Source organism: Podarcis muralis, chromosome 6, assembly GCF_964188315.1.
Source record: "Podarcis muralis chromosome 6, rPodMur119.hap1.1, whole genome shotgun sequence".
NCBI classification, from domain to species: domain Eukaryota; kingdom Metazoa; phylum Chordata; class Lepidosauria; order Squamata; family Lacertidae; genus Podarcis; species Podarcis muralis.
Genome location: NC_135660.1, coordinates 8,308,264 through 8,325,246, shown reverse-complemented (window position 1 = coordinate 8,325,246; position 16,983 = coordinate 8,308,264). Strand labels below are relative to the sequence as shown.

Below are 16,983 nucleotides of genomic sequence, written 5' to 3'. Positions count from 1 at the left end.
ATCCCCCACGCGGCCACTAGGTGGAGCAGCCTCCTCGCCGTGCCTCCCGCCCGGCCAGTGAGCCTTGAGAGCTGGTCTCGGAGCGCCCGCCCTTTCCAATTCATCTTTCCCTCGGAGCCCCGCCTCCCCGCTTCGGGAGGCGGCAACCCAGAGGACGCCAGCCGCCCAATCAGCGCGAGGCGTGGCGTTGCTAGGGGCGTTCCCGTCGCTCCTGGCCCGCGCTGAGCGGGCGCCTGGTTGCCGGGGGCGCGGCCCTGGGCGCGATTGGCAGCCGGGCTCCTCCCCCTGGGTCTGAGCCGCGGCGGCTTTGCAGGAGCGCCCAGAGCGAGAGCGTGAGCGGCCGAGAGAGGATCCCCCAGCGAGGGGCGGCGCTGGCTGCGTGCGGAGCCCGCGAGTCGCTTGCAGCCTGCCGCGCACCGAGCCTCCCGGGTCTCTCCAGCCGGGGAGGAGGACCCTCTGCGGATCCCCGACGCCGGGGAATCCCCAGCGCGGACCCAAGAGAAAACCAGGTGTGGGGCGGGAGAGATCGTGGCACTCCAGCCCTGCCGCGCTTCAGCACCGGACCGTCCGCAAGGGCCTGGACGAGCCCGCTTCGGTTCCGACCCAGCAGCAGCGCAAGAGGAAGCGGAGCTTAGCAAGCCGAGCGGGGATCCGCTGTCCGCATCGCGGAGCGGAGCGGTCGTCTGGAGAAGCCCCGGCCGGTTCTGACCCGCTCCAAGTCCCCCGGACCCGAGCAAGGGAGTCCCCCCGGAGCTGCTGGGGAGAGCGGCGTCCTTGGAGAGGCGCGCGGAACTCCGGTGCCGTCGGAAGACCCGCTCCGGCGAGAGGTTCCGGAGGGCGCCCGTCCAAAGCCACCTCCGCCCGGGCTGCGGGGTCGGGCGAGGAAGCGAGGGCAGGACTGTTGTCTCTCTTTGGCGGAGTACGAGGCGCCTTGGGCGGACAGCGCCTTTCGGGACCGCCCGGGACTACCGGATCGACCCGCTGGAGCCTGGAGGAGTTTAATTTCGGGAGGTTTTTTGGGTGCAAAGATCAGCCCGCCGGACGCCGAACCGACGCCGGGAGCGGACCGTGGGCTCCCCGCCGAGGAGCAGCGACAGCGACGCGCCGGAGGTCCGCGCCCGCCCCGGGGGCTCGGGATTGTGTAGCCGCCCCGCCGGGCTCCGGCCCCGCGATGGCCGCGGCCCGCCCGGGGGCGCCCCAGCCGCTGCTCCCGGTGGTGCTGCTGCTTCTGCTGCCGGGCGGCTGCCGCGCATTGGAAGGTGAGGCCCCGCGGATCCCTTGGGGGGCAGTGAGGGGGGGGATTTCCCGCGGGGATCGGCCTCTCCGTCGGGGGATCCCCATTCCGAGGGAGCGAAATGGTAAAAACCTCAGCTTGGCACTCAGCTTTGCATGTGCACATTGAATTCTGCGGATGCACCCACTAAATATTTGCGTTTTGGGGGTACCGGGGGTGCTTAAGAACCCCACCATTTTCCAGAGTCACGAACCCTTTTTAAGCTTTATCAATATATCGGACATCAGATGGAGAGGCAGCCTCCAGAGGTGTCTGCTGTCCTGAGTCCACATACACGCCCCAGAACGCCCGTCCATTGCCTTGGATGGGTGCCTGGAGAGAAGCCATTGTCCCTGTCTGTTTGGGATGGGCAATTGTTCCACCTCCGCCCTACCCCCCCCCCATTCAAACACTTGGCCCCTTCTTCTGCCCTCCAGCCTCTGTTTCACAAATCTGTGGCAGCCTCGATGAAAATAATCAAGTCCGAAGCATGCCCTCTTGGCCTGAGATCCAGTCTCTGGTCTTTCCAGGGTCTTCTAGCTTAGATCCTCCGCCCCCCACTTTCTGAACCGTGGCGTTAGATAGGGCCACCACCCTTGCTTAACGGCGATGTCCTGTGTTATGACACCGGCAGCTTCGAAATTGGGGGGCAAGCGAAGGAAGCTGGTGGCCAACTGGCCTGCCTTGGCCTTGCTGCCCGTTGTGTGGGTTGCTGAGAGTTGGCTCAGCTAGATTTTGGAGGGCGATTGTGTTGTAAGTGGCAGATGAGAGAGAAGAGATCCTCAGAGCTGTCAAGTGCTATCCATAAAGTTGCTAAGTTCGCCATGCTTTTGACTGCGGGTGAGTTTTGGACCTCTGCAGCTCAGAATTTGGGTTTGCATTCTTTTCTCAGTTCTTTGGACTGCTTTCTTCTGGCTGTGGGAGCAGGATGTAGTTTTCTTCAGATTGGGAATGGGGAAGCAGAGAGGGCACTTCTGTCACTTGGCCTGCATTAAACAGAAAAGCAAAGCTGTGAAATGAAGCAGTTCGTGGTAGACTTTAAAAATAAAAAAGCCAAGTTCAGAGTTTGTTTTAAAATTAGTTCCCTCTGTAAGAGAGCCTCACATGTAAGAGCAGTGGCTTACTTAGTTGTTGCATTTCACAGCATAGATGTCTCACTGAAAAGTTCCGATTCTGCAGAAATTGTTGGAGCCACCTGAAGATAGCCTGAGTATCCTATTCCTGCTTTAAGCCCAAATGGTACTTCTGTTTAGTATAAAGCACAATTTTAGCAGAAATGGAGAGGTTTGTATTCTAGTGGAATCTCCCCCCATATGCTTCCTATCTTCAGCAAAAGAACAGTAGACATTAATGTTCCTTTTGGGTGTAGGCAGATTTCAAGTTTGCTTTTCCACAACCCCTCAGTCCTGAAGGCCAGAAATGGTGCTCTTTAGCCTCACCGAAAGGTTGAGCATTCAAGAACCAGGACGAAAGGTTTGCAACTCAGTTGAATTGCGAGACTAGAGGAGAGAAAACTGGTTGTTTTCCAGTTCTGGTAGAAGTTTTAACTTTAGTCATTTTGCCAAATGTGTGGGAATCACGAGCTTTTGTCCCATCAGAGAAAAGGTGTTGGGCCTTTGAGCAAGCTCGGGGAAAAATTTGGTTCATCTTGCCCTTTGTGTTCTGAATCTTGTCAAAATGAGAGTTGGGGGGGGGGACATGTTTCCAGCATGCACAAGAAGAACAGCACAGAAGCTGGAATGCAGACATATGTGACACATTCTCAAAAATCAGTGCTGGGGAATTTTCTTAATAGGCAGCCTCATTTCTCCATCTACCTCCCAGCCTCCCTTCCACACAAATATGGAAGTTGTGTCTTTAAAAGTAGCTCCTGTGAATTTCCCCAAATACATCAGATCTTAAAACCCGCCAGCTTCAGCATCGCTTCCCTCGGATACATTCAAAAACATGCTTTTGACTTCCTTTCTTCTTCTCCCCTGTTTGACGCTGGCTTCAAGTTTTCCTTCACAGGCACATTCTTTTGCTGGGATGGCAAAGGCGCTGGGTTTGTGGTGAAATGAGAGAGAAAGAGAAGGGGTGGGAGGGTGTGTGTGTGTAAGGAACCCTTTTTGGCTCCTTCTGAGATTTTCAAGAAACATGCCTCCTTCCAAATTACCTTGGCTCCTTTTGTGCAGAACAAGGTTGGAGCTTTTCCGCCTTTTTGGGAACTGCCTCAGCTGGAAGGCGAGGCATCAACACAGGCAGGCAGCCACTTCGTGGAATATCTCCCTTTCTCCAAGATAATTTAACTCCTGGAGAACAAGGGCCTTTTACACTGAATTGGAAATTCCTGCAGAGGGATAGATATTTTTCCCTGTTCCATATATGCAGCTCCATTTGTCCAGATGGGGACAGCCCAGGCATGTCACCAAATTGTATCAGAAACCAGGGCAAACCCACAAAGATCTCGTGAAGGGGACACATCACAAGACTTAAAACCAGTGTTGTGCGTTCTGCAAGTCTGCCTGCCTTCTCATTGTCGTCTTGGTGTTCTGATTTCCCTGACCTGGCGTGCTTCATGGGTACAGTGTCTGCCACGCTCCACACTTCAGGTGTTTCCCTTAAGTTTCTTCCGTTCTCTGCCGCTGAGATTGTCAGGCCCGTGTAGATCAATGCGTCTTTGTCCTGTCCTGCTTTGAGAAAATGGGGTGGCAACTTGTCACGGAGATCAGGTCCCCGTTAACCTCCTAAACGAAGAGCAAATCGGAGGCTATAGAAAGGCTTGCTCAGGAATGGCAACACTTTTTCCCTTTCCCTTTTTTACTGTTTCCCTTAAGTGTGTGTATTTAAAAAGAGCACCACCTTGCAGACGGAGGAGTTTGCGTCTCAGCTTCACGCCAGGCTCTCTCCGCGAGGCGCTCGCTTGGGGTCTCCGGGGCGTGTTCTTGGGTGGGTTCGCCAGTTGGCTTCTCAACCTGCACTTTCCCTGCTCTGCCTTTTGTTCCAGCTGGGCTGCGTGTAAACCGAGCAGTGGCGTGTGCGGCATATGTTGTGACTTAACTCTGCGAATCAGGGTCGCTTGACCCTTAAGATCACCAGGAATGCGCGCTTACATTCCCTTTTTGTAGGGCGGGGGCTCTCACTTAAAAATAAAAAGAATACGCGCATTGTGTTGTGGGTCCCCCCCCCCAATGCTGTTTAAAAAAGCTGCTTCCTGATCCAGACTGTGCCGTTTTTGAGCAGTTACTGTAAATCTAGTGTATGCATTACTTTAGTGCTAATAATAAATCCATAGCAGCAATAAATCCATATGCGCACACTCTATATAAACCGCAGCTGCTAGTAACCGGGGGTTCTGCCACCTCGCGCTGCCCTGTCAGGTTTCGGTGCCAGAAATGTGTAACTCCCAGCTAGTTTTGTTACCTCTGCGTCCTGACCCGTGAGAGTTGGGATTTTGCGGTCGGCTGGGGTGTGAGCGTGCACATTTTTAGACTTGTGTCTGGGCTTTTTTTTTTTTTTTTTAATGCAACACGACTCTGTTCAATTGTGCTCCTTCTCCCCTCTCCTCCCCGCTGCTCCTCTTGGCTTGACCTATGGGGAGCCTGGTGGAGAGTCCAGTTTCTTTGCAAGGGAGCGCAGAAGGGGAGACGTCGAGGGGCCGAGAGAGGAGGAGAGCGGTGGAAGGGTGTGTGTGTGTGTGTGTGTGTGTGTGTGTGTAGAAGCCTGCTTTTCAGCAGCGAGTCACAGAGGGCTTTGTAAGGGCTGGGAAGAAAATGGTTCCTTCCCCCAGATTTCTGTGCAAGCGTGCTGGGTCTGTTTGAAGTTACAGTGTGCTTTTCTTCTCTGGTTCAGCAGCGCCTCAGCCTGCCGGAGCAGGAATGCTCTGGCCCAGAAGCAACGGCGGCGGCTTTCTCTGGCAAAGGCACTTGAACGCGAAGAGAGGCGAGCTGGGCTGGGGAGCCGAGGCCCCGCGGGAATAGGTTTCCCTTGCTCGGCCGAAGAGGGCAGGAGGAGCGCTTTTGGAAAATGCAAGCTTTCTCTTCTTTCCCTTTAGCTCAGTTTTTGCTTCTTCCATTGCTTGGGACCATCCCACCCCTGTTCTGCTGGAAAGAGAGAGAAAAACGATACGCCGTTAATTTAAACTGCATTAAATCACATTTTCTATACCTCTTAGTGCTTCTGATGCCCTGTGCTTCAGCGCAAGGGAAGGAATTAATAATACTGGCTTGGGAACAATGGCAAAGGACAGGTTCTTTTTCTTCTTCCTGCCTGCTCACCTGCGCACAAAGAGGCACAAACTCTGTAGGGGCAAGGCGGGCAAGAGCAGCTCCTGTCCCTGCAAAACCTCGAGCGTTTCCTTTTCCTTTGTCCTGGCTAGCTTGCACCCGGACACTGCACCGAGGGATTCGGGGCACAATTAACCTCTCCACTTTTGCAAAGGGCTCCTCCGCCCCCTGTATTCCCATGACTGGGTAAATGAATAACTCTTTGCTGAGACATTGGGAGGAGGAGGATATTGGGGACAAATGGAAAGCAGAGGGGACGCATTTCTGTTTACGGTCAACTCCCTGTGCTGCAGAGCAGCTACATAAGATCACTAAATGCCCAGAAGTTATCTCATAAGACCCTCTAACCGCTACCCTAGCGACTAAGGGTGCGGTTTAAAAAGTGGATTTTCCCACCATCACCACCTCTTTGTGGGTGAAGCCCGTGCAGGTGAATGTAAATACAGAACTGGGTGGTGGGAGAGATTGCTTCACATTAGCTCAATGTGGAGCGCGGGGGTGCTTGTGGCATTAAGTGGGTCAGGAGGGAAGCTTGTTCATCCTTTCCCAAGTTTTGCTTGAGTTGAGCGAAGATGGAGGCTGGTTTGGGAGGCGCATTTTAGCTCTATAAAGCCTGGCAATTCTATAGTGCATTTGTTTCTGTGGCAGTGGACTCCCAGTCTAGTGTAGCAGAATGCACGCATTTAGGCACATGTTTTGACGTGGCGCGATGTGCGTGGTGCGTCCGCGTGCAACGTCGCGTTTTCTCCCCTCCCGATTCTATAGATGCGCTGCCAGGTATTTCCCTGACGGAGCGAGATTTGCTTTCTTTTAATTACAGTTCACTGAACTGCCTCCTCTCTCGGCGGGGACGCTCGGCCTGCTGTTTTGTTGATGCTTTAGGATAAGGCTGAGGGGAATCTGGTCACAGAACTCGGGAAGCTCTGGCCGAGCTCATTAAATCTCCCATTCCTTGCAAGCTGGCTCATCCGTCTGGGGGGAGAGAAAGGCTGTTCCTTTGTGCCCAGAAGAGCAGCCGGCTAATTGGCGACGAGGGCAAGCTTACAAGACGAGCTGCGTGGACTTCTGAGGGTCCCCCCTCCCGGGACGGTGTTCTCTGTACTTTCTATACTTTCCTTGCTCTCATCTTCGTATTTTCTCGGCGCCTAACTGAGCTTCACCTCGAGCTATACGGGCAAGCGCTAGGCTGATCATGATGCTGACTCTCTTGGGCTAAAATGATCTCTGTTCCCTCCATTTCCCTTAATGGTGGGGAATCCCTAGTACCGGACGATTCGCACCCAAGCACCCTTTGTGGTGGCATTTGGGGCTTTTCCCTCCTCCTCCTCCTTTCTAAAGTTCTTGTCAAGGCTGGCATCGTGCATGAAATATTCGGTTGCGTTTCCCCCTTTCTTCCCGCAGGCTGGTTTTGGCGGTTGCTGGCGACTGGGTACTCGGCAGGTTTTAATTAAACATCCCAAGGAACCTGAATCACGGGCTCACGTGTTGTTTTCTGTGTTGTGTTTTTCTTCCAGGCCCGCTTTTACTTACCTGCGGTGCCGACTCAAACTGGTTTTTCCAGGTTCAGCTTCTCCTTGTGGTGCCAAGCATGAGGGAAGGGGGCAGGCAGGCATCAGCGCGCATGTGCGGGGAACCATGTTCTCTCCAGCTGGGAGCATGGAGTAGAGGGTTCTGGAGCCACAGCGCATAGGCGCTTGTGTTGCTTTGCCCACCCCGGACCCCCATTTTGGGATTCTTCCCTCCTTGCCAAATAGACTGGCTGGTCAGATGTCCAGTTTTTTCCACTTAAGACCAAGCTGTCCCATCGGACAGGGTTTCCAGAACTTGAGGGATTCCCATCCGCAAAACCGGAATCCCCAAACCATATTGCCCCGTGTCACGGCGCATCATCTCGTGTGGGCATTTTCGTTTGTGTGTTTACATGCGTCTCTGCTTGCAAATATGGCGGCCCTCCCTCGCTTAAGCTTTCTTGTTTCCACAAAGCCACTATGTGGAGATGCAGCCTTAATGAGGGCGCAGGTTGTTGTGACTCCACAAAGATCGCATCCGGGGAACAAAAGATAGTGTAACGATTGGGCCTCTCATTAGAGGCTATTGGCAGGTGGAGGAGTCAAAATGGCGGCTAGATTGACTGCCATAATTAATACTGCACAGCGTGTGGCTGGAAAGCAGAATCTGTTCGCCGTCCTCAAGGTCCTGCTATCCTGCATCCTCTGGGGTGGGGCATGTCTTGCAGCAGAAGGGGGCCTGCTGCACGGTTGTGGGATAGGAGAGACAGACAGCGACTCTGGGCGAAAGGAGTAGTTTCTAGCTGCCGTCTGAGAGAAGTTGCATGTCTCTGGCGGGTTTGAGAAGAAGTGTTGGCCATGGCAACTGCATGTGCACATTTCAGATGGAATCTGGGTCTGTTCTTTTGTGGGCAGCACATTGGCACCGTGGAAGAATGCTAGAGCTTCTTTCCTCAGCCTGCCACCCTCTCATCACCTATGCCATGATGGCAGCGGATGATGGGAATTGTAGTCCAGAACATCTTGAGGGGCCACCAGGTTGGAGAAGGTGGAGCTAGTGCCATAGCCCCACAGCTTCTGTGAACTATCTTCCATTTCAGCATGTGAGATCTTCCAGCCATGGATCTTGGCCTAAGTAGATCCTTCTCAAACCCCTCTGCTAAATTCAGCTGGAATTTGTGTGCGCGTATTTGATGCCATGGCTTTGTTTGGGTGGTGCGTAAGATGAAAATGGGTCTTAAATCTGGGCCTGGCTGAGCAAGGCCCCTTTGAGCAATGTTTTTGGCGTGATATGAGCTCCCTGCACAGACATGCCGCTGAAATTTTGTAACTCGAGGGATTGTGTTGGATACCTCTTAGTAGCGATTGCTGTCTAGTAGGGTTTATCTTCTCCTTTGTTAAAAAAGCTGCATTTCAGACATACAGTGGAGATACAAGAAAGAATGAGCATTTATTATTATTATTAATTTAAACATGTATAATACCCTTCATTCAAAGATCCCAGAGCGGTTCACAACAGAAAAATGTAAATGGCTATCGAAGACTGCTCACTTTTGCAAGGGAAAGAAAAGATGGAAAGGTTTGCAAGGAAGTGTGATTCCATGCAAGGGAAATAGCAGCAACAGCACAATATTTGGACCCTTTCCCCGTTGCTGTGAAAGTCAGCCCAGGCCCCATGGCTTCCTTAAGGCCATTGTGTCGCCCGTTTCCCCAGCACATAGGAACCCTCTTGTTACTCTGGTGTGTGTTGGGGGCTTCTTGTTTTTGTTTGTGTGTGTTTTTCCTCCTCTTGTGTCTCTAGGAGCCTGCAGCTTTCCCTTGCACCTGTTCCCCCCCCAAGCCCCCACCTTGGAATGTGAAATGTAGGAAACATGTAGGAACTTCGGCCGGGTTTATAATCGACAGCATGCATGCCAGCTCTGGGGTTTTGGTGGGGGTTTTTTGCGTGTGTTTGTGTGTGGGAAGGCTGCATTTGACACTGAAGTTGCATGGATTCGCCCGAGGACTCAGTGGGCTATCTTTATGATCCTGAGCAGCTTTTTCTGTCCTTCGCCATTTCAAAAAGGGCTGGACAGAGGCCCTCCGGTCGCTGCTGAAGTCCCGTCCCAAAGCCGCCTCTTTCTACAGCATTTGCTCTGGCTGAGACTTCTGGGGGAAGCCCTTGCCTCCTCTGGCAAGAGGGGAAGGGGCTTTGTTGCCTCTCAGACCCCCGGAGAACCAGAGAAAGGAAGGGACTCCGGTTCTGGAGTTGCTTGGCAGCGCAGGCAGAGGAGGTGTCGAAGGGGTGGCAGTGCCGTGCGTCTTCCGCACGCACCAACGGTGAGGAACCCGAGGCCCCCTCTTTACTTATTAACGAGAAAAACGTGTCGGCTTTGACCAATTGCCAGGGACAGATTTATCCTAGTCCCACAGAAATTAAACTGAAAATGAAAAGTGAGGGAGAGAGGGAGAGAGAAAGCGCCATCGAGCCAGGCCCTGGCACTTTTCTCTCGTTGCCCCTTCTCCCTCTGCCTCTCTCTCTCTCTGCTTGTTTTAACTTCGGAGGAATCTAGAGTTTGGACTGGGGAGTTTATTGGGGTGGGGGGAGGAGGATATTTAGGTTTAAACAGTTCCAGATGGGTTTAGCGTTCGCACGTTGGGAGGAAGTGAGCGGAGGGCCGTTCAGAGATTCGGGTAACTGCCCCAGGCACAGGATTGGGAGGGAAATTTTGGCAAAGGGCCGTTTGGGGTGGGCATGTGCTTGCCAGCTAAATTTGTTGACTTTCAGAGCTGCTCCGTTTGTGGGGCTAAGTCTTTCTGATAAAAGGCGTCTTCTTCTACCGGCACATCTCTCTCGCTTGCTTTCCCACCCCCCGCTTGTTTTCTTCCTCCTCTCCCAGGAGAAGAACCTGCAAAAGGAACTGGAAAAGGTGGTTCTCCCGCCCGCAACTTCGGGCGCTGCTGCGAGGTTGGCAGGGCGGGAGAGAACTCCATTTTGCCTGGCTGTTTTGTGTGAACGCAGACTAAACTAGTTTGTGAAGCTGCTGGCAATTTTGGTGTTCATCAGGACCCTGGGTGCGTGTACATTTGAAGCACATCCTCGCTGCCCCCTGCCCCACAAAAATAACTGTGGGAACTGTAGTTTCCCATCATAGAGCTACAGCTCCCAGAACTCCTGGAAAATTACAGTTCCTGATCTTCTTTGGGGGAAGCCAGGAGTTTTGAATGTGGCTTTGTAAGGAGTGACGTGTCTTTTAAAAATGTAGTTCTACTCGCTCAAAATTCATCCTATGAAGATCTTTATGCATTATAAATTCAGGTTTGGTGAAGAAGGAAAGTATTGCATGTTTCAACTTTACTTCAAATTTTCTGGTTTTCCTCCTTGGAAAGGCTAGGGGAAAGTGCTTCAAAATTTCCAGAATTTTCCCATCTCTTTTTGAGACTCCTGCTGCTATTAGGCCCCTAATCTCCTCATAGAACTGCGATTCCCAGAGTGGTTTCACAGTCAATTCCTCTTCACAGGGAACTGTGCAAACTGTAGCTCACTGAGGGGAATAGGGATGGTCTAGCAACTCTCAGCACCCGTAGCAAACTACAGCTCCCAGAATTCTTTGGCAGGAGGGGGGCAGCCATGATGGCTTAAAGTGGCACAAAAGTGCTTTAAATGTTTGGTGTGAATGAGGACTATGTGCGAATGATTTGAGCGATGCCACTCGCAAAGAGCTCCGCCAAAGGTCTACTTAGTCTGGGATCCTGATTCCAACACTGACTGACCAGATATCACTGGGAATGCTACAAACAGGACAAAAAGACAATGCATTCTCCATACATGCTTGCCAGTATTTAGAAATATTCCCACTTTGTATCTGAAGATCCCATGTTAGCTACCATGGCCAAATAAACCTCCGATAGACATATTTGTGAACGTGGGGCAGAACTTTGCAGGACTTGCCTATGCATTAAAAATCTGTGCGCCTCACTCTTAGCATAGCTCGGCCTTCTTAAACCTGGTGTTCTCCAGATGTTTTGGGCCGGGGCTGATGGGAATTGTAGCCCCAAACATCTGGAAGATAACAGGTTGAGGAAGACTGGTGAGGCTTACGGACTGTGCCAGCTCTCGGTTATTTTGCGGAGTTTCCTTCCGCCCGTCCTGGTTGCACTGCCAGATGTTATCTTTGGACAAAGTCTCCTTGAGGTGGAGGGTGATATGAGAGGGCATTTCTTTCTTCTCGTATTCTCTGCATCACCCTTTCAAATGTGCTGTGGAGGCGGGAGTTATTGGTTTGTTTCTGTTTTTATTATGGCAATGTGTCTTGTGGGTTTTTTAATATTGTTATTTAAATGTTGTGAGCCGCCCTGAGATTTACGGATATAGGGCGACATACAAATTTAATCAATCAATCAATCAATCAATCAATCAATAACTTTTTATGGCCCTCTGCCATGACTTCCCCCCAACCTCCTTAGCTTAGGAGGAAAATCCCCACAAATCCTCCGTCTTTAGGTCACTTGCTTGCCGTTATCTAGCTCCTTCTTGGGTAATGCTCATAGATCAGTGGTGACGAATCTTCGGCCTGGGCTCCCTTCCTCCTAAAACACAAACCCTCCTATAGGAATTTTTTCTTTTTGCATATCCTTCCACCCCCGCCAAATTGGGTTCTCAAGGTAACTCAAAAGAAAGCAGAAGAAATAAATATTTTACAAGAATTGGGAACAAAGGTAACAGAAACAAATCTAGATTTAACAATGAAAACCATTAATGAGGATAACTACTCCGTACAAAGACACGACTGCCGGCAAAGATTATAAAAAAGCTAAAAATAGCTATAAATACTGCAAGCAGCTCACTTAAATACCTTCCGATATTCTTTTTCGAAGCTTTGAAAAGAGGAGGCCACACATTTCTTCTAAAATGAGAGAGAGCAAGAAATCCCAGTCCAATGACCGGTGTGTTGCCACCAAATCAGAATGAGGCCCTTCTCCCCATTACTTGCTGAGCTCTTGTCACTGTTTTGCAGAGGGAAGAAAAACGTGCTTGTTGTATGTGAGGAACAGGGGTGGTTTCTCACGGCCTCTGGAACAACCTCCCCCAATTGGGTGCCTTTCAGGGGTTTGGGACTACAATTCCCAACAGATTCAGCCCTCCTGGGTGATGGTTGAAGATGACGGGAGTTGTCTGGGAGACATCAGCTACCCGCTTCTCTCGAGAAACAGACACAGGCTCACGACCCCCCTCTCCAAAGCCATTGGCTGAACTGCTGTGGCGTCACAGCATGTTTGCTGCCCTTGCGGAATGCAGGCTGCTGGTGCCGTCGCTGTGATTGAAACTGAAAGTTTGGTTTGGCTGGGACAAAATCCATGTGCCAGCCCAAAGGGAGCAGAGAGCCGGGAGTTGTTGGCAAGAACAGTGTGGGAGTTTGGGTCCAGGATCCACGCGGCAGGCGGGGAGGCCAAGAAACTGAGGGTGGGCCGCAAAAAACCCTGCGCCGATTAAAATTGGCGAGGAAGACCCGTGGCTTGGAGTTGCCGAGCGCTGTGTTTTTGTTTGCTTTGCAACAAAGTAGAAGCGGCGGCTTTTTGTCCCTCGCCGCAGACACTTTGCCGGACGGTTTCAGCAGATGGGGCAGGAGAGGAGGTGGCAGGGCTGGACGGATATTCCTGACATGAGGAGAGCTGCAAGCCGCTCTGTTCCCTCGGCTTGCCTGCTGGAGCCCGGGAGGCCCTCCTCCGCTGCTTGCCGAGGAGGGGAAACACCGGGAACCGAGGCGAATGTACATCTCCCCTCCCTCCTTCCCCGCTGAGCGGAGGGAAGTCTGTGATTGATGAGCCGGAGGTGGTGGGGAGGTCAAGCAGGGAGAGCCACGGGTCAGTAAGAAGGGAATGGCAGGGGAGACAGCGTCCCCTGGAACCCGACTCTCTCTCAAGTGTGCAGGCCCTGGCAGGCGAGCGAGAACTGGGCTTCATGTTTCCCTCAGCACTGAGGAGGAGCTTGTGGGGAAGCGAGTGGCCACGAGGCAGGTGTGCCAGCGACTGGACATTTTGTGCATGCAGAAAACATTATTCATAAGACTTTCTTGGTGCAGATTCTGGGGTCCACGCACGGCTAAGCCACCTGAAAGTTATTTGCCTTAAGGAAGCCGCCACAGAGCCGTGCATTTTGGGTCTTCTCGCTTTCCTCGAATTCTTGCCGGAGCTGTCGAAGGAGCCCAAAATGGCGGCCGCGGCGCTCCTTGAGCAAAATGGATAATGGCAGCCAGAGAGTGCCGCACCACGTCTGCGCAGGCGTGGCTCGCTGCTGTGGGGAGAGGAGTTGGACGGCTTCGAGTTGACGCATGCTGGGGTCTTGGATGTGCCGAGAACCAAATACTGTACCCAGCATCCTGCTAATTTGTGGTTTCCAAGGTACCAATTGGGGCCCTCCAAACAGACGTTGATTTTCCGGGAGCCTGCTGTGCTTGAAGCTTTCTGGCATTATTAACGCACAGTTTTCTGCTAGAAGTTATTTTTCACCCCAACCCCAAGAAAATCCTGACATGAGAGAGTGAGTTGGGCCCCCTTTCTCTTTACTGGTTCTGCCATTGGCACAGCATCCAACCTGGGTCACTTCCCAGGAGGGCGGCACAATATTTTGGGCTTCAAAGCCCTGCGAGACCTTCTGGTTTCACGCTGGCTTTCTGGAGCTGGTAGTGTTCCCATGCTGGATTTCTTCTCAGGGTCATTTTCATCAGAAAACTACCCTAAAAGTCATAGCATGACAGGCCTGTTCCCAGGGAGCAAGTTGGCTAACACAAATAAATGTTCCTTTCCCTCCTCTGTCCTAAGATAAGACCTATGTGGAACTTCCTTCATTGGTATTTCTTTCAAGTACTCACCCCCCCCTGTCATCTGCAGCCATCTACTCTTCCCTCAAATCCCTGCTGCTATCACTTTGCCTACTTTATATCCCCCATCTCTGAGCTGTGATGCCCCTCACATTTCATTGCCCTAGACCCCTTGTCGCTTGGGTTGCGCTCTGCTTTTCCCACCTTCTGGCTACCAGCAGTGTATGCACACTCTGTTGCCATGCCCTATGTACGAGTCTCCCCACATCCGTCCACTATTTTTGCAGCATTTTTGAACAGCCCTTCCCACTCCGAAGTTAGACTGTTTGTGGATGTTCCATGACACGAAACAGCTGGAGCTGATGGGAGCCAGCTTTTAGCTGATACAAAATATATGAACTGTGCCCCTCTCAAACTTTCAAGATGATGCACACTAGAGACCCTGTGCTCATGTGGCAGAAATTGCTTCTTTACAGCAGCAATTGTTTTTACCTTGACACTGACAGCAACAATAATACTTCCTATGATACTACAATTTTCTCCCATAGCCCTTTCCCTTGCACCTCTCTTGTACCTGTGCTTTCCTGCAGAAAGCATCCCATTTCGTTAAAAAATGCAATGTCACAAAATTCATTAGTAGCACAAAGAATGGGGTTGCATCCAGTCGATTTGAGCCATGTCAATGTTGTGGTGTTGTATCCGCTGGTGGCTTTGTGCTTGTGAAAGTGCTACGGAAGGTGGCTCATCTATTTGCCCTCCTACTATATTGCAGTCTTTTGTGGCACATTCTAAACTTTTCTAAATAGGTACTGGCTTTCAGAGGGTGTAGTGGGTTGCAAGTGGGTAAGGGGTACTGATGAACAAGGAAATACTGCTTCGCATAGGGCACTGTTAGATCCTGGAATTCCCTGCCACAAGACGTGAAGAAGGCCACCAATGTAGGTGACTTTAAAAGAGAGTTAGGCAAATTTATGGAGGCTAAAGCTATCAGTGATGTCACGCGTTGGCTGGACACAGAGGAATGGTGGGAGGAACCAGCTGGGGGGAATCCCCAAGGGAAGACGGCTCAGAGCCTGGGAAGTGCTGGTGGGATGATGATGAGTGGTCAGAGGAGGAAGTATTGGAAGCTGAAGAGGTAACAGGGTTTAGTGAGCAGGGGGACACTGTTGCAGACAGCAGCCCAGAAGCAGAATGGGAAGGAGGTCAAGAGACAGAGATGAGTCAGGCTGGTGAAGAATCCAGGGTGTCTCCTCATCTCCTGCGACCAGCTCCCCTTCCCCCTGGTCTCCCAGGACCAGGAGAGGCATTAATGGGAGGAGCAAAGGCAGGCACACCAACACAGTCTCAGATTGCTTGGGAAAGACCCAGGAGAGGAGGAGACTTTGGCAACTGTGGGCATGACCTACCGAAGAAGAAGAGTTGCTGGCTTCATTAGGCCCTCCCAAGCAGACCTTGTTCCTTTCAATACAGAGTTAACTTCATGTACTTTGTGTGATTTATTGCTGGCTCGCTTCCGACAGGCGGCGGCTACTAGTCCCACTATGGCTGTACTCTTACCTCCAGGATCCAAAGGCTGCATGCCTCTGGAAACCAGCTGCTGGGGAGCAAATGAGGGAGACTGCTGTTGTGCTCAGGTCTTGCTTTCAAGCTTCTGCGGGGCACCATCAGGCCAGCCCTTGTAGAAAGCAGATGCTGGGCCGTTCGGGCCTTCGGTAGGATATAGCAAGGCTCTTATGTATGTGTGCTTGGTTTTATCTCGGAAATCAATACAGCAACCCTGAAAGGCAACCCACAATTATCCCTGTGTTACTGACAGGCAAGCAGCTCTCTCTCTCTCTCTCTCTCTCTCTCTCTCTCTCTTTGCCTCTCCCTCCCTTCCCATGAGCGAGTGAGTTTGTGTCTACCATGAATTTGGATCAGGATGTGTCCCGGCTCATAGCTCATTCATTCTACCTAACAGCCGTGCTGCACCCTACAACCAGAGTAAAGGGCGAAGTTACATGTTATGCTGGAGTTTTGCGATAGGAACTTCTGATGTAATTTTCTTCCCCCAAAAGCAGCTGCAATCGTGAGTGTGGGTGAACTGGAGCAAGGCTTCCTTGCAAAGGAGAGGGAGGCAACCATTTCTTCTTCAAGCAAATGTACCTCTCCCGTCCTGGTGCCATTATATATTTCTGCCCATATATTTGGGTGGTCAGTTTGGGGAACCTGTGGACCTCCAGGCATTGTTGGAACTACAGCTCCTATCATTATTGGCCTTGGAGGAACAAGTGGTGCAGCAATAAATCTGCCGGCACATTTGCAAAGCAAAGTAGTGTCCAATATGGTTTCAGTGTGGACGGGGGACCGCTTCTTGAGATTCCTGCATGGGGTGCCTTCCAACGCTACAATTCTATGACTGATTTGAGTTTTAGTTCAGCAATAGCTGGGAGCCAAAGTTTCGCCCATACCTGATATTGGTAAAGTGTTAAACTCCAGACTGGTGCTATAGCATGCATCCAAATTGAGTTGTTCTACTGGCTGCTTTTTGAAGAAAGGAGTGTTATATTGTGGGTGCCAGTCACATGATCCCAGGCGTAACGTATCATTTTGCCCTCTAGTTTTATTTATTTAAGTGATGGAATTTGTCGGATCATAAAAGCAGTTTACGTGAAATGAAAATACTGTATGCATTAGAATTCTCGGTAAAAGAGTCGAAATACAAGCTAGTGCAAATATATGTGCATGAGATATTGAACAGCAAGTAGATTTTACTTGACTGTGTAAGCCTGTCTAAGCAAAAGGTGTATTGGTTGGTTGAACTTAAGCATAAATTAAGAACTGACCAGCCTTCTCCAACCTGTTGCCTTCCAGATATTGGACGACAGTTCCCACCAAATGTTGGCTGGGGGATGATGGGAGTTGTAGTCTAAAACATCTGGAAAATGCCTGGGGAAGTGTGAGTGTCTCTGGCTGAAAAAGCCTCTGGTCCTGATGCTGAGGATCCAAGCGAAGAGGTGGTTCACCTGTTCATCTTTTTATTATGCTTGCTCTAGCAGCCAGCTCTTCCCATTTTGCTCCTAGCATGGCCTGGGACAAGTAACATAGTTCCTTTTTTTTTTTTGTCCCTCTCACAAAGCAGCTACTAATCCACCTTC

The 16,983-nt window shown here is 51.3% G+C and overlaps 1 protein-coding gene across 2 annotated transcripts in view; it reads left to right on the top strand.

Moving 5' to 3' along the window:
* The first annotated feature begins 314 nt into the window (after window positions 1–314).
* Window positions 315–16,983, top strand: part of EPHB3 (EPH receptor B3) — an 86,668-nt gene continuing 69,999 nt past the window's right edge. For both annotated transcript variants that reach the window (XM_028731687.2, XM_028731686.2), the window contains exon 1: window positions 315–1,259. In XM_028731687.2, coding sequence (XP_028587520.2) covers window positions 1,172–1,259 — 88 coding nt within the window. In that variant the 5' untranslated portion in view covers window positions 315–1,171. The remainder of the gene's footprint in view (window positions 1,260–16,983) is intronic.